A 25,467-nucleotide genomic window follows, 5' to 3' on the forward strand; every position below is an offset into this window, starting at 1 on the left:
AACACCTCTTTGGTGTTTCTTAGGCATTAATGATACTCCATTAGCAACATGAGATTAACATAGAGCAGCGAAATAACTGTATCTGCATTGTTCCTGAGCGACCGGCCGATTGTCTCAGTTCCTCAAATGCGATAGGACGAAAAGTACAAAACAAGAAGTGCATATTTAACATCTCTTCGTTACCAGTAGTGCCGGAGTCCGAGCTGGGCTTCTACCACGGTCATAATGGGCTCCTGTTTAACATATTTATGTTGGCTGTAAAATTAGGAACTGTCGTTACAGCCCCACATCACCTGCGTAAGTGCAAAACATATAAATCAAGAGAAGTTCCAGTGCCATAAAAATGCCATCGAATAGAATAGCATGAAACCACTTACAAGACACTTGTTTCTGATGCTAGGAGGTACTGGGATGCACACTCCGGGTTTCTGGAGGATCTGAGGAACAAAGAAGGGTAACTAGGCAGGTGGGGCTTGTGCATGTAACAGCTGATAAAGACGTGTGGGATCCTCAGGCTGATGAATAATTTTTTTAAATAAAATTCCTAATTATTTATGCATTTGCAGCGTTGACTTAGAGAATAACCTGAGCCCTAAGTGAAGAAAAGGCAAGAAAAGAAAGGCCATCAGTGGCCAGACTTGAATAACCCCTGTGAGCACCCCACTGAAGTCAATGTTCTATGCTTCCAGAAGGCAGTTGGGCTGCCATCTGTTGTTACTGGAGCGTGCCTCTTGGGCCTCCTAGTAAATAAAACGCTCCTAATATTTGCTGTGATATTTTAGGGTTCTCTCTAGGTTGGGGGATATTGCTCTCCTGGCCTCTTCTTAATCCAGCTTTTTAATAGAAGAGTCTGCATTCTCCAGTCCATTTCTTCTGTGAAGTGCAGTGGTTTATTCTGAACTTCAAAATTGGAAGTCCTGAAATGCCCACAAATGATGAACTATTACTAATAAGGAGCTTTCTGGATCCTAATTACTGCCTCAAAAAGAGAGTGGACACTTTTGAAATTTTTCAACTCCCTCCCCTCCCTCCCAGAAGCTCCCCACAACAATCTTAAAAAAAAAGAAAAAAAAAAAAAAAAAAAAGGACTGCAGATTTTATTCATGTGGGATCATTCACACCAAGCTACCATAATGTGCAATTAACACTCTAGAAACTGAAAACAGTATTCAGCAAGACAGCTGCATTATCAAAAATGCCAAAGGAGTTTTGAAGGGAGTAATGTGCATGTTAGAATAGGAAATTAATCAGAAATGTGCACATACACACACAGCGGTAGTGTCTTAACTATATCTGAATATTAAATTTTTAAAAAATCTCAAGTCTATACTTATAGTAAAGATTAATGTTAGGATAGAAAACTGATTTTTCTATTTTAAAATTATTGTGTGTTTTGCTTCTGAAGCAAATGAGGAAGTTAGAATAGAGATTTCTAAGATCCCTTCCAGCTGGAATATTCTTTGATAATAATCACTCTTCAATTATATTTTATAAATTTTCCCATTGAAAAAAATGCCCGTTTTATTTCTTCTTGCCAGTCATAATGATACTTAACACTCATGCTATTTTCAAAGTGCCTTTCAGACATTGCAGACACTAACTCACAATTGCAGGCGTCAACTGCCTACTTCTGCACAGCACAATAGTCATAAGTACATTTATATTATAATCCCTACTAAGCTAGGGATCCAACTGACTGACTTAGTAACGGAAACGAAGCAGAATTACCCCAGCAGCATTTTGCTGGAATTTTCTTGTCAACTAGCTGAAAGTGTTTTTAGATGTAAGAAAGTGGGGTTCGGTTTTATTTCAATTTATTGTGTAGGTTTGAGGAAGGTAGAGCTTTATAATAAAATTTTCAAGAAAAACAGGAAAACTTGAGGGATTTCCTTGTTGGAAATAAGGAAAAGATCTAAATATTTCCTTCCAGAAGTTACCATGAAGCAGATTTTTATGTTTGAAAACTTTTTTTTTTTAAAAAAAAAGGAAAAATAGGGGTGCCTGGGTGGCTCAGTTGGTTAAGCGACTGCCTTCGGCTCAGGTCATGATCCTGGAGTCCCTGGATCGAGTCCCGCATCGGGCTCTCTGCTGGGCGGGGAGCCTGCTTCTCCCTCTGACCCTCCCCCCTCTCATGTGCTCTCTCTCTCTCATTCTCTCTGTCTCAAATAAATAAATAAAATCTTTAAAAAAAAAAAAAAAAAGAAAAATACCCAAACCAGATTTGAAAGCAAATGGTGACCTCATGCAAAAGAAAATTAGTAAAGGAAAGACCCTCGATCCTGGATCCCACAGATATCCTGCATTAAGCTCACTTTTGTTAAGGATTATCAGAGGCTCCTGAGTGAGGGGCCTGCAGACAATACATGTAGGGTCTGCCAGGAAGGGACGGACAGATCCTAAGTCAGTAGGAGAACCCGAGGATTCGGATAAGAAAACAGTCACTTGCCTGGTGAGGCATGTGCTAGGCAAGAGTCTACCTGGGCTTCTTGTAGGTCCTGTAGGAATAGTTACACATGAGTGTTCAGTAAACATGAAATCCAGCCATCCTGAGACACTTAACACTAGTGCAAACAGTCATTAATGAGAATCTCTTATTCGACATGTTGTGCTTATTAAATTGTGATAAAGTTATTGCATTGGAACATAAAAAAAAAAGTCCTGTTTGCTTTTTCCTAGCCTAAAAGATATGAAAGGTTTAGTCCTGGGGGCCTTGGCGGGGGGGGTGGGGGAGGTGTACGTGGGCAGGCAGTATATGTGTGCTTTAAAAATAACAATTCTGGGCGCCTGGGTGGCTCAGTTGGTTAAGCGACTGCTTTCAGCTCAGGTCATGATCCCAGAGTCCTGGGATCGAGTCCCGCATCGGGCTCCCTGCTCTGCGGGAGGCCTGCTTCTCCCTCTCCCACTCCCCCTGCTTGTGTTCCCTCTCTCACTGTCTCTCTGTCAAATAAATAAATAAAATCTTTAAAAAAAATAAAAAATAAAAATAAATAAAAATAACAATTCTTACATTTTACGAGAAACAGTGTGCTAATTTATTTTAAAGAGATGTAAACATTCATGGTTTTGCTCCAGTGTAGGAAACACAGTCTAAATGGGCATGGAAAAGTGAAAAAGTCCGGATATAATTTTTCATGTTCGCAGAAGTTAATACCCTGCGTTGAAAATTTAGCCTCATGTCTGCTCTTGCTCAGGCAACTCAGAAGCAAAATGAAGCCCGGGCTGTGTTTCTTTCAGAGCCCTTTGGTCTAGTAACCATCTCGTGATGTGTGGTTAGTGGGAAAGTAAGTTAAAGGTGTGAATCAGAGCTCCAGCTTAATTTGTTTTCTTCTCTCTGTCTCTCTCTTCTTCTTTGTTCTTTAACAAGTTACAGGTGCACAACGAAGGAGAAGCCCCAGTGCACTGGCCATTGAGGTGTTTGAAGCGCATTTGGGAAGTCACCTTTTGCAGGTAACGAAGAGAGAAAGAAGCCTGCCTGTGTTTCACTAGGAGAAATTTCCGTGTTCAGCCTTTATTTAAAAATGTTTTTAGGTACCGGCTGTGTGCATGACTGTTGTTTTATCTTGGAATTACGAAACTCTTATGAATTTATTTTTTTCTTTTTAGAAAGCCATCCTTGAGAGAATATTAATGGGAAAGGGAGGGCAAGTATTGTTTGTGCTGTAATAATTGAGATAAATTGCACTCTTCAGTTGATGCGCAATGTATAGTAGCTGGCTGCTCCCGGAACGATTGCGTGTGTGCTGCATTTGTAAGTGGCTATACGTGTGTGTCTTTGGAGCTATATATTGTTTCTGGGAGAGCAAAACTTTGTTGTGACAGTAATGTGACATTTTTACGTGCTGCCAGATTTCAGTTGTTCTTTGCTTGAGTTTGTATTCATAAGCGCTTTCAATCTTAACATTTGCTTCCCCAAATTACAAGCGTTCTCAGAATGAAATTTTAAAGTATATTTTTAAGTAAAAGGAGACAAATAATCATAATTGATTCTGCCAATGAATTCCACGGCAGGTAAATGTGAGGGTTACTAGGATGGAACTGCAGTCATTTAGTCCTAGATAAGATTCATCCCAAATCCTACATCTTGCTTACTCAAAAAAATTTTTTTCCTTAAGACTTTGCTGTGACTTGGACACATCCAGGGATAATTGTCCTACATTGTTTATGCTTCCAGGACATACGTTGACATGGCCAAAGCTTGTTTTTTCTTTTCTTTTCTTTTTAAATATGTCAGATACATTTTTAATATGGAATTAGAGAAGCAGACATGTTCAGCATAGTTAGGCAGCTTATTTCGAAAAGTTGGTTATGCTTTTCATTGGACCTAGCATGTTATTCCTGACGATATGTACCCAGAAAAACTGTTAGCATCAGATTCTCCGTGGTCAAATCCCAGTGATTCTCTGTGGTGGTTCATGAGTTGGCAGCTGCAGAATCATCTGAGACACTTGTTTGAAGGACACATTCTTACTAAATCAGGATCTTCAGGGTGAGGTCCAGAAATTGATGATTTTTAACAGCCCTTTGAGACAGTTTCGATGATTCATTAGGTCTGAGATGTCACAATTCATATTTGCAAATTTAAGGCCCTGAACAGCCTTACTTGGTTTATTTTGTTTATTCTGATGTTTGCCATTTCTCTATTAATATCCGTTAAATTCCTATATAACTGATGTGTATTGAAGGATACCTTGGGATTTGCTATTCTATCACGCACACAACATTTTGAGTTACCTTGGCAGTAGATTAGTTTCAGGGATACAGAAAGGATATTTCTTCCTAGATCCTCAAAATTTTATTTCCTTTTTTCCTGTACACACGGTTCAGAATCTCCTTTATAAGTTTTATATGAGCCATGCTGTATATATATTGTTAAATTCTGACTTGATTCGGGATGACTCCTGTTTATATTCTGAAGCAGTCAGTGCATAAGACTTAGTCAGTGAAAGAAATGGTCCAAACAGTAGCCTCAGATTATTATCTTCTCAATTCATTCTGAAATTTGAGTCCAGAGTCCTCAAGGAAGGGTGACTTAGGAGCTGCAAGAATTTTTTTTTAAAGATTTTTTTTTTTAAATTTATTTATTTGACAGAGAGAGACACAGCGAGAGAGGGAACACAAGCAGGGGGAGTGGGAGAGGGAGAAGCAGGCTCCCTGCTGAGCAGGGAGCCTGATGCGGGGCTCGATCCCAGGACCCTGGGATCATGACCTGATCCGAAGGCAGACACTTAACAACTGAGCCACCCAGGTGCCCCAGGAGCTGCAAGAATTTAAAACTAATTCAAAACACAAAACTTAGAGGAGTTTGAATTGAACATAAGCTTAATGTAAATAGAGTATATCATGGTTGTTCCAAATGTCAGTTCAACAGTGGGTGTCCTTAAGAGAGTTGGGGATCTAGAAGGAGGCTGCTGAGCTCTTCTGCTCCTGGGATTGGTCACACCCAGCTTAGACAACACACTTGAAGAGAGACATAGACAACTGGATGTCATTTAGAATAGAATAACCAGACTGGTGTGGGAACTAGAAATCATATCACACGAGGAGTGAGTGCATGAAGGGTTTGGTGAAGTTTAGTATAGTTAGGATTTAGAAAGGATGTTAATGTCCTTTCTCTGTATTTGAAGACCTCATGTGAAAAAAGGATTAGATACATTCTGTGTGGCTTCAGAGTGCGGAAGAGAGAAAGGGATAAAAAAAATCACCTTCATTCAAGAAAACTAAATAGGGCTGTTCACATTTGGAGTATGTTCAAAGTCTTTGTCTCTAAGGGGAAGTAGAGGTGCCTTGGTAGGGATGCTTTCAAGGAAGTCAGGCCTCCAAGTATGGTTGTACTAGATAATCTTGAAATTGTCATTGAAATTATAATTTTTTATCATTTGATTCTAATACCAGTAGTTATGGCAAGGGAAGAGGTGTATATACTCCTCTAAATGAAATATTAGAATTGTGCGTAGGAAGGGGTTGGGAAATGGTACTAACAAGAAGAGCCTTCTCTAAGCTCTCTTAGTGTTCTTCCCTCCTTGCAGGGGGCTCTTGAGCCCATAGACCCTTATCTGTACCACATTCAGCAATATCTCAGTGGTCTGCAAGCATAAGATGGTTTCCATATTTTCCTTCAAGAGGGTTCATGGTAGAATCTGGTTGATTCTTGAGGACAGGGATGAATTCTTTCTCCCCTCTCTCCTCCCCTTCCTTCACTTGCAAATATCTGATAAAAACCTGTGTAGTCAACACGGTAGGCATGGGAAATGTGGGACGTGGAAGATAAGGTAGAGGTCAGTTCTGAATACCGGGGTGGGGTTCAGTAAATGCCTGTGACTTCTCAGCACCAAGTGCCATGCTTCCCTGCCTGTGTCCCCAGTGATGTTTCATGGGAGAGTGGTGGGGTTCAGTAAATGCCTGTGACTTCTCAGCACCAAGTGCCATGCTTCCCTGCCTGTGTCCCCAGTAATGTTTCATGGGAGAGTGGGCTAAGGAACCCTTGGTGTAGAGAGTTTGGGGTGAGGGATGAAGACAGACTCGTTAGTTTTTGCTTCACCCATGTTGTTTACTGCAATATGTGTTTTTGCTACATATATCTTATTAGCCATGTATTGGCGTATCCTTTAAAATTTGACTTCTTTTCTGCTGAGATGGGGAACATTTAACTTAATGGTGATTCTATCAATATAAAACCAACTGTTGCAAAGTCATTTTCCAATTTAATGGCCTAATACTGGTGTATGTAGGCAAGGTCATTGGCTGGGCTGTGCCCTGGGCAGCTCTGGGGCTACCAGTCACATTGTCACATGGAGGCTTCTGGAATGACTGTGACCAGTACCATAGCCCCAGTGAACCTGTAGCTGTTTCAGGCATGAATTTCAAGATGGAGGTATCTTCTGCAGGAGAGTTGAGGGTTCAAGTGATACCAGCCTTGCAACTGCTGGACTGGAGTGTATGCATTAGGACTGAGTCAAGGCATTTTGGTTCACTTTATTCTTCTTTGACTTTTATTAATCAGATGAGGAGCAGAAGGGCAAGGGGTCAGGTTTAGACATTGTGCTTTTCGCTACAAGCTAAGAAAAAAATCCAAGAACTTTAGGTCATTATGTTGGGGTCTTTCCTGAATATAGTATATGTGACTAAGCACTAATCTGGTTCCTGCTTTGAAAGCTCTCTTAGGGCATTGTTGTTCCCACTTCATGACTTCTTTAATACCAAAAATTATGAGTGTTATTTACTTTTACTTTCCCAACTTAGAGACCAGATAGAATATTCATATTTTACTTATCAAAGTTAATGAAACACAAAATAGTAACAAATATCATCTTCATAACTCATAAAATTAGTGGAATGACTTTCCCTTAGGTGCAGATTTATGAATGGAGTGCTTTAATTATTTGCATGCCCTTAGCGGAAGGTTTTAGGTTTTTTTTCTTTCTGTAAATAATGCTTACATAATTGTTATATAAAATTGCAGTATTGTTTTTGCATACTCCATAGCAATGCTGTTGTACTCACCTACAGGTGTTAAAACAATCAAATCAGACCTGGTATATGGAAAATTTTTAAGGTTTATGTTTGTATTCATTGTGAGCACGTTACAGTGAACTACCTATATGTATATGACATTGTGTAATATGTATCAGTACTCACAACTACGACATACTTATAAAGTGATTGAAGGATGGTCTTTATCCATAACTAGTTGTGGATATTAAAATAAATGACATTTTGTGAGCTAGATGAATACAATCATAATAAGTACCCACATGTTTTATTAAAAAAAATCATAAGCTGTCTTAGGAGAATAAAAAGAATATGCTTTAAGAAATGCCCTAATGGGAGATAATGGCAGAAACATGGTACCTACGTGTCAGTTTGCACTTGGCTGTATTGCATGAACCCTCCTATATCTGTGTCATTGTCCCTGCATTATTTCTGGGCATTAAGACATTTTGTTTTGCTCTTAGAACACTTAAGCGCCAAACTGCAGGAGAATCCTATGGGCAGCCCAAGGGAGAACCATCAAAAACATTGTAGGATTATAACACTTGAGTTTGTTTGACTTAGAAAAGGCTGGGCACAGTAGTTAGGAGACTGCCTATCTTCCCCGGCAAAATGAGGGAGATGTTTTTGCAAGGTTAATTTATTGGTAGAACAACCCTCTTGTAGAAGATATAGATATGGCCATTGCCTTAGCAGAACAGTTTAATTAAGGTATGTATTTACCTAAAATGGTGGGGAGGAAGGGAACTCAAATGTAGCTATTTTTCCATTTGATAGGCAAAGTAGTCAGAGATTTGTGTGGGTGAGATGGACGGCACCATTTCTCAATGAAATGTCAGGTTTTCATCATGAGGCTTTTCTTTCCCTCAACACCTCAGCCACAGAATACAGAGTAGATTCCTATCTCAAGTGAAAGAAGGACCTAGGTTTAAAAAAAGCTGTTTGGGATCAGATTTGGGAAAAAATCAGATCAAGGTTTACCTTGCAATTCTGATTCCATTATTAATCACATTCTGAAGATTGGTTAAGGACATGTCCTGGAATCGTGACTAGTTTGTCTGCATACTGCTTTGGTCCTGCAGAATTATTGTCAGAGAAAAACATACAGGTTCCTTACCAGAAGTATTTAAAAATTTGTAGTTGATGTAATAAGGAAAACAAATCGTAACTTGTGACATTTTATATCTTTGTTATTGTTCAGGTATTTCTAGTCACAGTCCTGCTCCAGTCTCTGAGACCCATTCAATCGTGGAAGACTAAGAAAAAGATTCTTTAGAGAAAGTACATGAGCTCTATAGGCAGAGGAAGCTACTTAAAACAGTGTTGAGGTTGAGGGTAGAGAATGCCAAATGTATTGTTCTCACCATCTCCTTGAATCGGCAAGAGAAAAATAAAAGGTTGACTAATACAGTTCAAACATCTGGACAAAGCAAAGGGAATAATACCTAAAACAGCTCCAAAACTGACTAGTACAAGATCCAGATTATTTTATTTAAGATGCTGCCTAGCCAATCCAGCATTCATTTTACATTTGATGGCAGTGTTTTTTTAAAAGACTTCTCTGAAAGAGAGTGATAACATTCAAGTCTGTTGTTCATTTTATTGATGAATTGGAATTTCACCCTTATGTATTATTTTATTGGAACTTATAAAAGAAATGATCATCTCCAGGAAGTTGCATATTCTTACTCCTGGTGGCCCTTGTTGGCAAAGTGTCATCCTGCTGGATATCAGTGCTAAAATAAAATACGATAACTTCAAATAATAGAGGTATTCTTCAGCTGTGATAGAGGAAGGAGAGTAAGGTAAGCGACCCTATAGTCTCCCTGTGATCCAGAATGGTAAGAAAATGTAAAACTAAATATAGAAAAAGAGAAAGTTGGTGAATATATTTGCATATGCAAATTAGCTTAATTGATACTGCTTGCCTCTACAGGGATTTTTCATTACAAACTGGAGTGCTACATTGTTCAGCTCATATTGAGTAATTTAGTAACTAATGAGACCAGTTTGCACTAATTTGCATATGATAAATGAGCTTAATTGCAGTAAATAACTTGGAGGCATAATTACTTAATTTTCCTGTGTTGCACGGCTTTTAAGTTCACTTGTATGAACAACTCAAGATAATTTTGCATATTTAAATTAGTTGCTTTTAAATTTTCTTGAACAAAAAAAAAAAAAGGAACACACCTTATCAATTGAGCTGTAAAACAATTGGAAGTAAGGTTTACAGTGTTTTTATTTAAAAAGAAAAGAAAGAGAAGTAGAAATTTCTTCAGTCTATTGTTCACCTGTCTCACTTCCTTACCTCAAATAAGATACTGGCACTGACCGTAAAATGTTTTTAGTGTTGGAAGTTAATTCACAACTTCTGTTAGAAACTGACCTGAGTTTCAAATGAAATACATCTATGAGTGAATCATAACTTTTGAAAGAGGGTTTATGACAGAGATGTGTCTGTCCTTTATCTAATTTGGCAACTGAGTATTAGAGGAGTCAGCTCGGTCTCCTACCTGCAGGCTTCGCTCTGACCCTTGCATGTATTTTCTATCTAGATTAATGTTTTATCCTTAGGAACTTGGTTTCATTGGAGAATCTCGGTGTGGTTTGCCAAGGATTAGCTCATGGTCTCCACGTTAACCGAAGAATGTGTGTTTTATCAAAATCTCCATCCTCAAAATTGAAACACTAAAGCACACAGAGGTTGATGGCCCAACTATTATTTCACAGTAACTGTATTGCCTTAGCATTTCATTTTAAGGGACAAAGTAATTTATTATTCAAAATTAGAAAGTCATGTAATATCATATTTGTGATTGAGTATGAGAAGATATTTTATGGTTGTGAAAATTTAAAACCTGTCCTTTAAAAAAATCATTGCTGCTTTACCTCATTGTATATAAAAAACCATAGGAAACACTGGGGCTATTGATCTGCCACACTTTGGAAAAATAACTCATGAAACTTTTCTCTGAAAAGGTCAAATCCCATTAAATGTAGTATAAGCTTCCTGTATCCTTCAGAGGTGGGCCAGAACAAGTGCTAATACTAGAATATTCCAACTGCAAAATTTCAGTCCTTCATATAATAGATGCTCAAGAAATATCTGGTGAATAAATGAATGAGCAAAAAAAAAAAGTTCTTAGCAAAATCACAGTTAACCCCAGAGCCCCAGAGCTAGAGCCTCATCTCACCCCTGTGTTCCCAGGTCAGGTTATATCCACATCTTCTAGATGCAGGATGGAATATGGGAGATTCTTCTGTTGCATGGATTTTGGCATCCATCTAACTTGAGTTCACATCCCGGTTTGCTCACTTAGTAACTGTGTAGACCTAGAACAGTCTCTCGCCCCGGGCTTCCATTTCCTCATCTTTAAAATGGAGAAAATAGTAGCAAAAATTTTCTTGACAGGCATGTTGTGAGGACTGAATGAGATACTATAGTTGAAAGTGCTTAGTCCGGAACCTGATATATAGAATGTGTTTAAGTGTCTTCTAGTATTTGTCTGTATGTTGGGTAGTCCAGAATGATGCGCAAGGTCCTGAAAACTGTTAATGCTTCACAGTATCATTACCAATATCAGAATACAGGAACTTTCTTGGGCGCCTGGGTGGCTCAGTTGGTTGGGCGACTGCCTTCGGCTCAGGTCATGATCCTGGAGTCCCGGGATCGAGTCCCGCATCGGGCTCCCTGCTCGGCAGGGGGTCTGCTTCTCCCTCTGCCCTCTTCCCTCTCGTGCTCTCTGTCTCTCATTCTCTCTCTCAAATAAATAAATAAAATCTTTAAAAAAAAAAAAAGAGAATCCAGGAACTTTCTTAATCCTCTCAGGTTAAAAGCAAGATAAATATTTTCATTGAACACAACATCAATTATCTGTTTACATAAATGATATCTATATTTGGTAGTATATACTAACTGGCTCACAATAAAAATTTTAAATATGGTGGTAAGAATGTATTTTCACCTTGAGAATGAAAATCGTTCTCAGAACAATCTCACTAGCAACTGGAAAAAGTAGAGTTTATAAGGGGACTCCAGAATCAACATTTCCTTTGGACTAAAATGGGATGTGCCATTACTCTTTTCATCATGCTGTATAGTCTCCTCAATTTGCCTAGAAAAGTGGGAATGAACAGCCAGTCAGAAGTCCAGAAGAACTAGAAGGTGAAAGCAGTCATCATCCATTGCTACAAATTATGTGAAGAGACATTGAAGTGCACATAGGATTCTTCTCATGCGTGTTGCCCCAAATCTATCATCTGTAATGCCAGAGAAGACATCTTTCCACATCGAGAGCAAAAGGGGGTGCTTCCTGGAAGGATTTTCATGATGGTATGTGTATCTGTGTGGCAGGTACATACATATCCCTTTGGGTTTTCACATACCTTACTGACTTTGATTTGCAGAATAGACATATGGCATTCTTCACTGACAAGCAGTATGAGAGGTGTGGGGAAGGGGAGTGGAGGGGTTTGAGGTAACTCTCCCGGTGGAGGAAAACTGGGGGTTTTGGCCACGTGACTAGGACTAGCACTAATAGTAAGTGAGGGCTTGCTAGCCACAAAATCATCTGAGATATCCAGGATCTAGGGAAATGAGACAATAAATCTAAAAATAATAGGCTTCCATTTAGTAAATATTTACTGAGTGCCTTATTTGCCTCAGAGAGTGGAGAAAATACTGAGATACAATGGTGAGTCATGGTATTGTCTCTCAGCATTCCCAGTTAAGCATTGAGAAGATTGATAACAAAAGAGACCAACACATTTCGGTGTAACTTAGGTGAGAGGCTTTTGAGTCAGTAATACCCGGGTTTGAACGCCTGATCTTAATTATGTAGACTTGGGTAACTTATTTATACTCTCAACGCCTCAGTTTTCTCAATCCCAAATCTCAATGGTAGTGATTCTCAGCCCCTGCCCTGCTGTAAGACTGAGATGAGACACTACACACAGCCCACTGCACCATGAGTATGCAACCGAAGTGGGCCCCGTGGAGCTGCTCCCCGACATAACTGGTGGGAATGTGACTCCCCAGCTTGGGGCTGGTCCACAAGCACTTCCTGGGGCTACAGACTTAGAGTTACATGCTTCGTCCCCTTCACCCAACCACACATACCCTTTTGAGTCTGGTGTTCATATCTGTGGGAGTTTTTGAGGGTCCTGGCCTCACTAGGACTTGGTGTTCTGTAGAGGGGTCCCATATGGTAGAGGTCGGGGAGGAGGAAGAAGAGCAATATTGTGGTTGGGCAGTTTTGTTTGGAGCCTGCTGTTAGGAAGATTGCTTCCAAGGTGTGGAGAGAGATCTTTAATTCTTTTGCAGGGCTAAGGGTTGCTGCATTATTTGGAGATTAAACTGTAACAGAAGGATAATTATACTTTCAATTTTCAGAGTGGATAGAGGTCTTAGCAAATCTTAGGGTTATGTGTCAAATATGAATATGAATAATTTCCTGATGCATGTAGATATCTGCAAACCTGGGCCATATTACAGTGTTCTGTCAGGCTGTAGAATAGTCCTTGGTGGTAGTCAACATTATATTCTTGTTCCCAGCCTCAGCTATGAATGACAGAATAGAGTGGCACCAGCTCATTATCATTTATCAGGGAACCAAAACACAGTCAATGTGGCGAGGGTTGCTTTCTCATCTGAGTATCCAGAATCTCACAAGCCTTTTGGATTCTGTGAGCTTTTGGGTTTGAGGAAACATTTGCAGGGGTGGGGTGGGGTGGGGTGGGGGTGGTGGTGATGATGTGCTTTGTTTCCCAAACTAAGGTGATTGCAGACACTTGTGAGCATCCCAGAACACTAGGATTCTGCAAAACACTTGGGAAAAGTCTGATTCAGAAGAGCTGAATCAAAATTAGTTTAAGATATTAAAAAAATTCTCTAAATACAGTAAGAGCTAGATTGAACAGATAATCGAACAGTTATTTTACAATAATGTCACATCTGTAGCCTACTTCACTAGCTTTTTGAAGACAGGAAGATGATTACCGAAGAATCTTCCGTAAGCAGTCGTCCCTCCTTGTGCGTGGATGTGTGCAGGCGTGTGCGCACCGGTTATGTGGTCAAATATCTCTTACTAACTGCACAAAGTAAAAAAACAAAGGAAGAAATGTTGAAAAGTCAAAAAATGCAGCCACGAAAGATGAAGTAAATAAGAAAACAAGTATTTCTCACTCTTGGACGTCTGTTTCCCTTTGTACATTGGACTTTCTGTAAATCAGCTGAGATGAAATTGTTATCCTTGTCCTTTGAAAACAGTTGTGGAAGGAACAGCTGATTTCAAGAGGAAAATTACACAGCACATTGCGGCTGATACGTGTTGGCAAGTGGTTTTCTTCTGAGCCGGACGTGGGTAATACTATGTCTATTACAAGACCGCAGTCAACAATACCTGTAGGCACTAGTAATAAGAAGGCACTATGAGGGTCCTGCTGGAGGGTACAGGGATTACTACTGGGCTCTTTTCTCTACTGCAAGCAGACACATACCTGTGGGCCGGCCCGGGAGCTGGGTCAGATGCTCCAGGTCACCAAGACTCCTGCTGTTTTTATTTTATTTTATTTATTTATTTTATTTTTTTAAAGATTTTTATTTATTGAGAGAGAGAGAAAATGATAGAAAGAGAGCATGAGAGGGAGGAGGGTCAGAGGGAGAAGCAGACTCCCTGCTGAGCAGGGAGCCCGATGCGGGACTCGATCCCAGGACTCCAGGATCATGACCTGAGCTGAAGGCAGTCGCTTAACCAACTGAGCCACCCAGGCGCCCCATTCCTGTTGTTTTTATTAGGTCTCCTAGTGTCTTGTGAACGTTAATTTCCAGACCCTTGCCAATTCAGGATCTGATGATTTAGGATTGCGAGGTAAGGAATCCATGAGACTGTGTTATTTGGTGACAGCAGAATAGCACCCTGCCTAAGAGAAGAAAAAGCCCATACGGTGTTATTTTGCCTCTGTTGGGGGAAAAAAAAAGCATTTGGGTAAATTAGCGAAATTATTATAAATATGTATTATCCCTGGATGAATAAAATGTGTATGGTTGGATTACCCGCACAGAAGAGCCTCGTCAAATTCCCATGAGGCCAGGTGACCGCTGCAGGAACTGTCCTGTCAGAGCAGCTCTCCCCTTATTTCTAAAGATTTAAAAAATGCAGGTGACCCTTTAGGCCATCAGAAAAATGCCCTCTGCAGTAATCCACTCTCATCCTTCATTTTAGGGCAATACAGTGTTTTAGGAAATTTAGTCTGGTGTGGAGATTAGACCGAGGGTAGAATTGACCTAAAGGAACAGAAATTTCTTTTTTTTCTAAGTGGGAAGGCTGTGAGTTCTACATAAATACAAAGGCAGATGATAATATCAATGACTATTTTAATTGCATCTTTAATCCATAAGGATAGTTCAATGACATTTTAAATTATACTTTTAGAATTGTAGTCACATAGGAGATAAAACTCAGTAACTATTTAATAATGCATAGTAAGATCAACTGTATTCTCTCTTGAGATCACGTTTAGGTGGACTGAATGTAAAAGCCCAATCCAGAATTTAGACAGCATTTAATCTTCTGGAAGACATTGTTGGATCTTTCTAAATATAAAGTACCCAAGCCTGGTCCTTTGAGACGGGACCAGTTATTTTGGCTGAATGATGAGTTTCACTGGATTCACAGCTAAGCTGTATGATTACTACTTTTTTTTTTTTTTAGAAGGAACTGGATTATTATAGATCAAACGATTCACAGTACTGGAAGGTTACTAAACAGGATGTGACAGACTGGTAACTAATTGATAATCATTTAACCTGGCTTTACCTGAAGACTACAGTATAGTGAAAAAATTTGTATTGGGGCAACATTGCAGGCTGAAATAAAACAATCCCTCCTCAGGACGTGTCCTATACTGAAATTGGTGGGATGGCTCTGTTGTTCCTGCTCATCGTGTCTTCACTGTAGCATATCTGAAGGATTTCATTTAAGTAAGAAAGGGAACTTTGTATGGGAAAGACTCACCCTTACTAACACGGGAATGTGGAGTAACTTGTGGATTCTCTAAAACTGAATGGTTAAAATTGGATCCAAGCACAAAGTAATTGGGATGGATGCAGATTTTCAATACAGAGCTATGCAAAGCTTGGGGGAATGATATGTATTCAGACAAGTTTATTGAGACTTACTCTGTGACACATATTCACTGAGCCAGCTGCTTATGTGCATTATCCTGGTTGGTCTCCTGGCCCATCTTTTGAATTAGGTACTGTAATCATTCCCATTTAAGGGTGGAAGAAACCCTGGTAAAGTGACTTGCTAAGGACCCACAGCTTTTAGTGATGGGCACAGCTGGTGTTGGAACCCGAAGTGGACATGAGAGAGACAGAGAGAGAGAGAAAAAGAGAGGAATTAAGAGGGAAATATTATGTATTAAATCATTGTACTGTTGAAGTTTTTCAAGTGACATACTTTAAGCTCTGGTTTGAATAGAAACTAGGGGACATGTACTTTTGTTTAATAAATAAATATTTGCCCTGAGCAGAAGACAACATTTTAAAGCTTGTCATTTCATTCCTGGGAAAGTATTTGAGGAAAATGACATGGCTCAGCCCTGTTTGCTGACCATTTTGTTGTCTCCTGCTGAGACTTGCCATTTCCATAGCCAGTGGGCTGTATTGAATCAGACGGAAGCAATAGGTCATTAACAGAAATGGAGACTTGGGACAGCCTGCAGAGGCTGAAAGACAAGCAGAATCATTTTGGGCCACATCAACAAAGCTGTGTCTAATAGAGTCTCATGCAACTATGTTGGAAGAGTTTAGCCTGATTTTCAGAAAGCCTTCAGAAACTTTAAAAAGCACGAAATGATTTCTCCCCAAAGAGTGCCATGCTTAACATGAAAATAGAGGTGGGAGAGAATACTCTTCTGGTTTCTACATGCTGCATTTTCTCCCTTAGTCCCATCCATTGAAAATAACTGTTTAAAAACCATTTAGTTAAGAAAAAAATCCTGATTTTGCCACTGACATATGCCTTCACCTTGAGATCTTTAACTCCTAGCATTCATCCAAAGGGAGATTATATTAAATTTGATCAATATCTAAATTATTAGGTTGCATTTCCTTGATCCTTGGAGATTGTTCTGAATTATTATAGTTGGGAGATGGGGATGGGGGGACAGGTTTTGACACTGAGATCACCGCCCATTATTTTTTAAAACCTAGAATACATAAAAAACCTAGGCAACATATATAACTAACCTCAAGTGTGGTCCGATTCAGAGGAAAAATACAGGCCCTTAATATATTCATATTGAACAAGTATTCATAGCTTGCTGTATAGAAGACACAGCAAATATAGCTATAGAGAATATTTAGGTGTTATTCCTTCTCGCAAAGAGTTTATAATAAATTTTTGTATTCTAATCTGGAATGAAGGGTGTGGATCTGGAGACAGGATCTAAAATGCCCGTGACCACATTTACAACTAAAACTTAGGAAACGGAATACCATTTTCAGGGCCAACTATCACCGATATACTTAAAAATTGTTCATTTAGATATACACGAATGTACCCATGTGTGTTTTTGGAAAAAAGAAAAATCTAAAATGTTATCATATGTGTCTTGTGTCTCCTACTAGATGGTAAGCAGCTTGAAAATAGCAATCATGTCTTGTTCATCTTCGTGTTTTCTACTGTGTTGTGTGCTCAGTAGGTGCTCAGTATGTTTGTAGAATGACTTGAATTTGTATAAACCATGCATGTGACTTCTAGCCCATTGATCATTAATTGCTTCTTCTGTTTTGGGCAGTGTAATTAAGTCAGCGATACTAAATGATTCCAAGGTGTATTGCTGTCACTCGAAGAAGACATTTACATGCCAGGCTCTTAGTAGGGTTAATGCATTATGCACCCAAGTCCCTAAGCACTGATGTGAGAATGTCCTTCTCGGCCAAGAGGTCATTAAAGAAAACACAGTCTCATCATAATGTCATTTTCCCCTTAATTTTCTGATTACTTACATTTGGTTTAGTCCTAATTAGGAATAGCTTTAATTGCTTTATCACAGTGATGATTAACTGTGCCCAAGTCAAACCCCTTTGAAAGAGAGGACAATTCCTCCTAAAGGCTTTGCATGATTGCACTTAGGAAGAATACTAAAGAGAGGAATAGAGGTGGTCAAACTTCCTTAAGGGCCAGTCAGTTCTACATTCCTCAGATACCTAGGGGTGATTTTTATGTTTGAGTTCTTCTGAACTGGAAAACATAACCTTCTAAATGTTTCTTTCCCCAGTATGTTATAATCTGCTACTTTATTTACATGAATCATTCTGCCAGAAGACAATACTGGGAATAAAATGTATGCCGGCTGTTCTCCAGAGTATTAAAAAAATAATAAACTTTGAGATCCACGTGTTCTCATGGAGGGAGTACTTGGCTGTGTTTGCCTTCCTTGTTTTCTGTTTGTGTGTGTAATGAGAGTTTTTGTGTTTTATAAATTAAGTTTAAAACACCAAATCTAGGGCGCCTGGGTGGCTCAGTTGGTTAAGCGACTGCCTTCGGCTCAGGTCATGATCCTGGAGTCCCGGGATCAAGTCCCGCATCGGGCTCCCTGCTCGGCGGGGAGCCTGCTTCTCCCTCTGACCCTCCCCCCTCTCATGTGCTCTCTCTCTTTCATTCTCTCTGTCTCAAATAAATAAATAAAATCTTAAAAAAAAAAAAAAAACACCAAATCTATTTCATGCGAAATACTTGGTAGGACAGGTTCATTTTAACCAAAATACAGGCGTTGATAAAAGTGGTTTGGTTTCATACTTAAACGAAGGCACCCACCTTAGGATATAAAAGAAAGAAAACCGTGAAAATGTGCATTTTAATTCTGTATTTTAATTTAATTGCTACAAAATGGACAGATTTTAAGATTTTTCGTTTGAGATTAAATCATTTTAATCTGAAGTCAGCACCCAGCATTATTTTAAAGTTTCCATGTGTGTTCTATTAACAGTATCGTTGTACAATATTTATTATACGATTAAGATTATACAAAATCTTAATCGATTTTATGTTCCTCTCAGAAATACCAGCCTGGGGCGCCTGGGTGGCTCAGTTGGTTAAGCGACTGCCTTCGGCTCAGGTCATGATCCTGGAGTCCCGGGATCGAGTCCCGCATCGGGCTCCCTGCTCGGCGGGGGGGTCTGCTTCTTCCTCTGACCCTCTTCCCTCTCTTGCTATCTGTCTCTCATTCTCTCTCTCTCAAATAAAAAAATCTTAAAAAAAATAAAAATAAAAAAAGTGCTCTAGCTTCTTGTGGCATCTGGGTGGCTCAGTCGGTTAAGCATCTGCCTTCGGCTCAGGTCATGATCCTGGAGTCGCGGGATCGAGCTCCGCATCGGGCTCCCTGCTCGGCAGGGGGGTCTGCTTCTCCCTCTGGCCCTCCCCCCTCTCATGCTCTATCTCAGTCTCTCTCTCAAATAAATAAAATCTTTAAAAAAAAAAAAAAGAAAGAAAGAAATACCAGCCTGTGTAGCACATTTGCATCTATCACCCAGAAATTGAATTGATGGAGTTCATAACCATCAAACAATGCTCATTTCTCCCCGTTCTTCCTCACTGAGGCATGGGGGAGACGCTGGGCACCAAGATGGAGACTCTGTTCATCCCTCGAGAAAGGAGTAGGTTTGGTCTGCACAGAAGGGAGGGTCTTTGCTTTGGCAAAGCTGGCACAGATGAGCAGGAGGACATGTCACCGTCAATTTATTATCAAGCTATTCTTTCTCCCTGGAGGAAGGCTTTAGAATTTTTCATCTGTGATGATTCACACTCAGGAAGCATCTCTTTGTCTCATTTGGTTACTCCCACCTGGAAGACAACATCCATCCGGTGGCTCATTTGCAAAGGAGCAAGTGAAGAGGAGTGATGTGTAGAGAAGGACCCTCCTCTGCTTTTTCTTGGGGTCGGTGCCTGTGCTACACAGCTGTTCTCGTGCTGGGGGAAGCTGCCACAGAATCCGAGAAACACGGACACGAATGTATCTGCCATGGTGCATTTTCTTGTCATGCTGATTTTCCCCGCTGGAAACTTGGTGCACAAAAATACAAGATTTCCTGTACCCGTTTTAGACCCTGTCCTCTCTGTGTCTCATCTTTGGAATTGTCTGTTTTTTTAGTTTTTAAAAATTAAGAAATAGCACCAGTATTTTTCAGATTTCCCTTGGTAAGACTTTCACCCAAAAGCTGACGGAATAGGTAAATTCCCAGTGCGCTGCAGCGTGAGGTGATTATCTAGCTTACGGTTTCCAAACACACCGAAGTCTAGGAAGTGCCAACGGGTGGTAGCAGACTGACCCCCAGCAGAGAAACAATCAGGTCTAGCAGAACATTCAGCTGTGGGGCCAGCAAAGAAAAGCTGACGTCCAGATGCCAGTGCTTTGGAAATTTTATCTGGAGTTGCACATATGGGTTCTGCATCTGCTCGGGTTATGCCGGCAGTTGGCATCCAAATGACACAGCTACCGTGGCATGAGCAGGCAGAGGCACGACTGTGTGTCTGGGTCTCTGCTAAGACAGCTGTCAAAAGCAGTGATGGTAGCCTTATGATAGCTAATTTTCAGAGGACCAACCTGGGCTCTTTGATAGGTTTTAAGCACCCACGAGTCCTTTCTGAGTGGCCATCGTTGGAGGAAGGTGGCGACGGTGAAGAACGTATACCCGCAGATCAGTGGCACGCACACATTAGCACGTAGATAATAAGGTGGGTTTTTTTGGCCAGTGTAATAGTGCTCAAGGAAAATGAGGACCAAATGATTTAGGACAATGATTTAAATCCGTGCATGTGAATTGTTGTCCATCTTCTAACATAGAAAAATAGTTAACAAATCTAAGAGAGACTGTAAGCAGTTTTTTCCGCTTCGGTGTGAAAAATGAGACTCAAGTCCATAAAACATGAGTATTTGCCTTTCAGTAAGTACTTATCTCATCATAATTGCCCTAATAGCGAGCTGAGTGACTCAGCATAACCAATTCACCTTTTCATCTCTTGCGTTCCCCAGAATCCTTAAAAAGAGAGAAGGGTGCGTTTATCTCGTGTTATCTCAAGTTAGTATCTTGAACAGGAATGACCAATGGGCAAGAGTTATGCATCGGAGGCCAATTTATATCTCTACTTTCAATTTCAACCATTTGTTTATGTAACCTTCTATCTTTATTGAAATCATCAATGCCTGATAGATAACTGGATAGGTATAGGAGAGAAGAATGATTTATGTTGTTTGTTCTTTTTAATTTGTCTCTGTATTGGGAACCTATTTATCAATAGTTTTGGGGACTTTCGTTAAATTGCTATGCTTCTATTGTATTATAATAACTTTGCCAGCAAGTTATAAAAACATTTATTAAACTTTAAATATGTTAGGGAAGTTCACAGATTTTGCAAAGTGATATAAAACAGTGATTGACGTTAATAGGAACCTGGTGAGCATCCTTACATGCTATGTATATATAGCTGTATTCTAATTTCTCTTTTGTAGTTAGATGTTTTGGTGAAGAAAATATGCACTCTTAGCATTAATGACACTCTAGGTCATTTTTTTTTTTTTTTGAGATTTTATTTGAGAGAGAGAACACAAGTGAGGGGAAGAGCAGAGGGAGAGGGACAGGCAGACTCTGGGCTGAGCACGGAGCCTGATGTGGGGCTCGACCCCACAACCCTGAGATCATGACCTGAGCTGAAATCTAGAGTCCGACACTTAAATGACTGAGCTACCCAGGCGTCCCCTACTCTAGGTCATTCTTAAATGTATTTTGTCGGTATTCGGTGTGGCCTTGTCTGTGGTATTCCTGTTGATCTAGTGTATCCAGTCAGGCTTGATTTGGTTCCCCTTGATTTAGGTCCTTTGATCTTAGCTTTGAAACATTTATGTCCAGGTGAAGAAACCAACATGGGACCAGGACCTCAAATGACATGCCTGGTAAACCAAACGAGGGGCCTTGGCTTTATAATTTTTAGCTTGCTATAACGCAAAGGCTCACACATATTTACATACCTTTCCTACTCAGAGGCTGGTCTGTCCAACATTAGATGAGTAATTGTCCTTTTTTTAGCTACCTCAGGATTGTATGGCCTGGAATATCCTGTCCTCAAGGGGAATGGCCAGCTAAGCTTTCATGAAGGCAGCCTGGGTATTTGGGTTTGGGTGCTTAGGGTAGTACTCAGCCTAACTGAAGAAAACTATATCCCCTCCTCCAATTCCACTCCTCCCACTGGCAAAATTCAGAAGTCTGGAGCTTACCTGAGGAGAATCTCCGTGCTGCTCTCTAGCCACAGTGTTTGATTACCCCTTTTTCTGGCCTAAATGGCTGGTAATGGTCAGATTATGACTAAAAATGGAAATTCTCCTAGGATGTTGGATGTACTCCCGGAGGCCATCAAAGCAGGTCCCTGTCTTTACTCCGTTCAGGCATCCAGATGCAGAAGTTTAATGGCCTAGGGACTGTCAACACTTGTCCCTAAGTCCTACAGAAAGGGCAGAAGGGGAGAGCCATGGAAAGGGTGGTCTCCCAAAGTTCCCAGAGTAAAGGGTTGGTGTGGTGGTGGGTCCCCTGTCACAGGGGCCTCTCAGCAAAATGATGGTTGATCTATCACTAATTTGCATACTAATTCAACACATATGTATTTATCTAATTACTGAGTACTGTATTTTGCAATTAGATACTGCAAATGCCAAGAAATAGTTATGGTCCTTGTCTTTATGCATTTCTCCAGTCAGGCTAAGGAGATAGATATAAAAATAAGTAATTGCGATAAAATCTTTGAGGATCAGACCTAGAGTTATGAAAGACTCAAAAAGTAAAGGAAGACCTGAGGGAAAAGGCTTGAGTTCTCCTTTGAGAATCAAAGACGGTGCCACAGCCTGTGTGATCCTTGAGCAGGACTTGCTGGGTGGGTGAGTATGGTTCTGCCAAATGCAGAAGGAAAAAAAGACCCTCCAGGTGATGAGAATGGCATGTCCAGGTGCTCAAGGCTTTGTAAAGAGGTAGGAAGGGGTTCTGTGGGGATATAGTATGGGGGCTGTATGAAAGTTAGCATCAGCATTCTGTTCATTTTGATTCAAAAATTATTTATTGAGTGCTTGTTTGTGCCAGTCCAGAGTTAGACTTGAGGGATACCAATAAGAGTTCTCCCTCCAGGGAACATACAGTATTATAAGAAAGACAGGATTCACATAGTTACTTCAGCATGGTGGGTAAAAGAGGGTCAGGAGAGGAGTCCAGATAGAATGTCAGGTTGATACCAAATTCCAGGGCTTCGGGTTTGGGCTTTACCCAGAAGTCTGTGGGTATAATTGGGATCTTCACGGGAGGTGAATGGGGGAGGAAAAAGAACACGCAGGAAGGGGAAAACTACCAACAGAGGTTGGGAGAGTCTCGAGCAAAGGCGATGAGGCTTGAACTGGGAGGTGATCGTGAGATTGCAGTGTAGACGGAGCTGAGAGATATTTCAGAAAAAATAGTCTTGCTCTTCTTTACAGACTGGGAAACTAAAGCTTAGACAAGTAACTTAGTCAAATTCATAGAGCTAGCAAATAATAGAGCTGAAATTTGAAACCAGACAACCCAGTATGGAGACTGTGGTCTGAGGCAGTGGGTAAAAGAATGAGATCTTGAGTTTTAAAACAACAGATTTTTATCATGCATATTTCAAGGATCAATAAGGGAATTAAATAATATAACCCCTGTAAAGCCCTTTGCACCATGCCTGGCAACTAGTACGGGCTCCATATCCAATACATTGATTACTATTTTCATCATTATTATAAAACCTTTGTCCTTTGTCTCCTCTTCATGAGTCACATCACCTCTGCTTATGCTGTAGACTCTTTAGATTCATAGAGTTAATGAAAGAAATAGTTTCTGCGAAAGATACTGTGAGTATCCTGTCCTTAAAAAGACAGATGTCTTGGTATTGTGTAAAATACATAACACATTCTTGGCAAGACAGAGTAAGGAGGTAAATAATGATAATACTTTAAAGCAAATGAGCGATCATTATTAATACATCTAGAATATAAAAATGTTAGTACTTGGAACAAATGTCACAAAAATATTCTACTGTGGGTACTTGGCTTTAGAAACTGTGTGTGTTTCCTTTAAAGTCCTTTTAATAATGACAAAGTCACTTCTCTCAAGATTGCTTTGCAACCAGCTTTACCAGGGGGAAAGCAGAACTTGCTATGGGAATGCAATTGGGTTAATTCACTGGCCTTCCTAATAACCCTCAAAATGCGTATGTTATTAGAAAGTGAACTTTTCGTGTTAACTTTTATGTTCAAACTCAAGAGTGAAAGAATTGGACACCTCAGTTTTGTTCTTTCCTTCGTATGTCATTTACAAAGTGACATTTGCAGTCCTCACATCTTGGAGGGCTCGAGTGAGTTGAACAGGGCTGTTGCTTGGGGCTAAAGCCACAATCTCAATTTTATTGCCTAAATTTTAGTGTGACATTAAGGTGAAGCAAAAAGGTTAAATTGATCTTAGTTATTCTTTATCGTAGAAAAAAAACCCAAGTTTAACTTAATACTTACTTATGATTTCATTTTAGAGCTAAAGCATGATTAGCTTTCTCTTGTTTATAAAATAGAACTTTTTTTTCTTTCTTTTTTTTTTTTTTTTTTTGTAAACCAGACACAATTTTTGAGTGAGGCGTGTTGTTTCCTCTCTTTATGTGTGTTCACACTAAGTGCTGGTCTAATTCCATTATGTTTTGACTTGAACATTAAATATTACCTTGAAGATACACTTCCCAGCAGTCGCGTTCTGATAGTGACATATTGTACTGTTTGAAGGGTGTCATATGGTCATCTGTCAGCCGAATGTTGTTCCATGGAAAGAATTTTATTCTTCAGATGTCATCTAGAATGCCTCATGTTAAAAAAGAGAAATCTAACAGTGTTCACAGAATCTGCATGAGAGGAAGTGAGAGGAGGCCAGGATGGACCCGAGGTAGGTAGAAAGGAATTAGTCCACTCAGAATACAGTCACTCTCTAATAAAGTTGAACTGTTATATTTTGAGCATTTTAAATTTGATGGGACTATATTTTATGGCAGAAAAGCGCACTCCTCCTTTAAGGACTTTTGATACCCATCCCTCCTTGTCTCTTGACTTGCAGACAAAGATGCCAACAAGATTCCTCCAGTAATAGGGTAGAAAAAAAATGCCACCTCCCTGCAAAAAACAGCAATCTGAGAAAAATGTAGGGAGACCAAGGCTTGCTTTATCGGAGATTAGAGTGTTAGGGAAATGAAGAACGTGTTCTTGCTTCAGAATAATTTGGCAGTCAATATTTCTATTGGTAATATTTCTTTCAACAGGAATTAAGATGCTGGCCCTTATCCAAAGACACCTCATCCCCTATTACATTATAGATCTGCTCCAGCTGTGGCTGCTTCCATACAGAGATGAGGGCAGGTCTAATAGCCAATTTGTAGGGTATACTGCACGAAGTATGTAAGCGATGGATGTTCCTCTCTAGCTGCATTTTCCTTCTCTCTAATCTTTGCCTGGAATATACCTAGAAATTCACGGGTGCTATTATTTTCCCATCGTTAAAATGCAGGGAAAATATGCATCTGTGTTTGTATGTTACCTTGCATTTTTAGGATCTAGTATCTACACCCACACTAAGAAAAGAAGGGTGACACCTGTTTGTTTCTTATTTTATTGCTGCATTTCGTTGCTGAATTCTCTCAAAGTTAAAATAACTACATTTCTTTATCCTCCCTCCTTTTTTTTTTTTTTGCAATTTAATTAAAAACTGTGGTTCTGTTCCTTAAAAGAAAAACTAAAAAGGCACACTGTATGTCCTGAACTTTTTTTTTTTTTAACAAATGTGTAGCTTAGAACATTTGCAGATTTTGTTCTTCACCTGTCCCAACCATCCATTTATATTATGCCTCCCTTTGAACTATGTAATGTCCATCAAGGTAA

The 25,467-nt window shown here is 39.8% G+C and overlaps 1 protein-coding gene across 1 annotated transcript in view; it reads left to right on the forward strand.

The window, feature by feature from the left end:
- NPAS3 (neuronal PAS domain protein 3) overlaps positions 1-25,467 on the forward strand; it is a gene marked incomplete at its 5' end in the record, with an annotated part of 729,487 nt that overhangs the window by 294,977 nt on the left and 409,043 nt on the right. Inside the window, one exon of the mRNA XM_064571750.1 lies at positions 3,371-3,447. Within this exon, the coding sequence (XP_064427820.1) occupies positions 3,371-3,447 (77 nt within the window). The remainder of the gene's footprint in view (positions 1-3,370; positions 3,448-25,467) is intronic.

The sequence above is a fragment of the Mirounga angustirostris genome, unplaced genomic scaffold (assembly GCF_029215605.1).
Source record: "Mirounga angustirostris isolate CCGP_5_RB_7025 unplaced genomic scaffold, mMirAng1.0.hap1 SCAF_9, whole genome shotgun sequence".
Lineage (NCBI taxonomy): Eukaryota > Metazoa > Chordata > Mammalia > Carnivora > Phocidae > Mirounga > Mirounga angustirostris.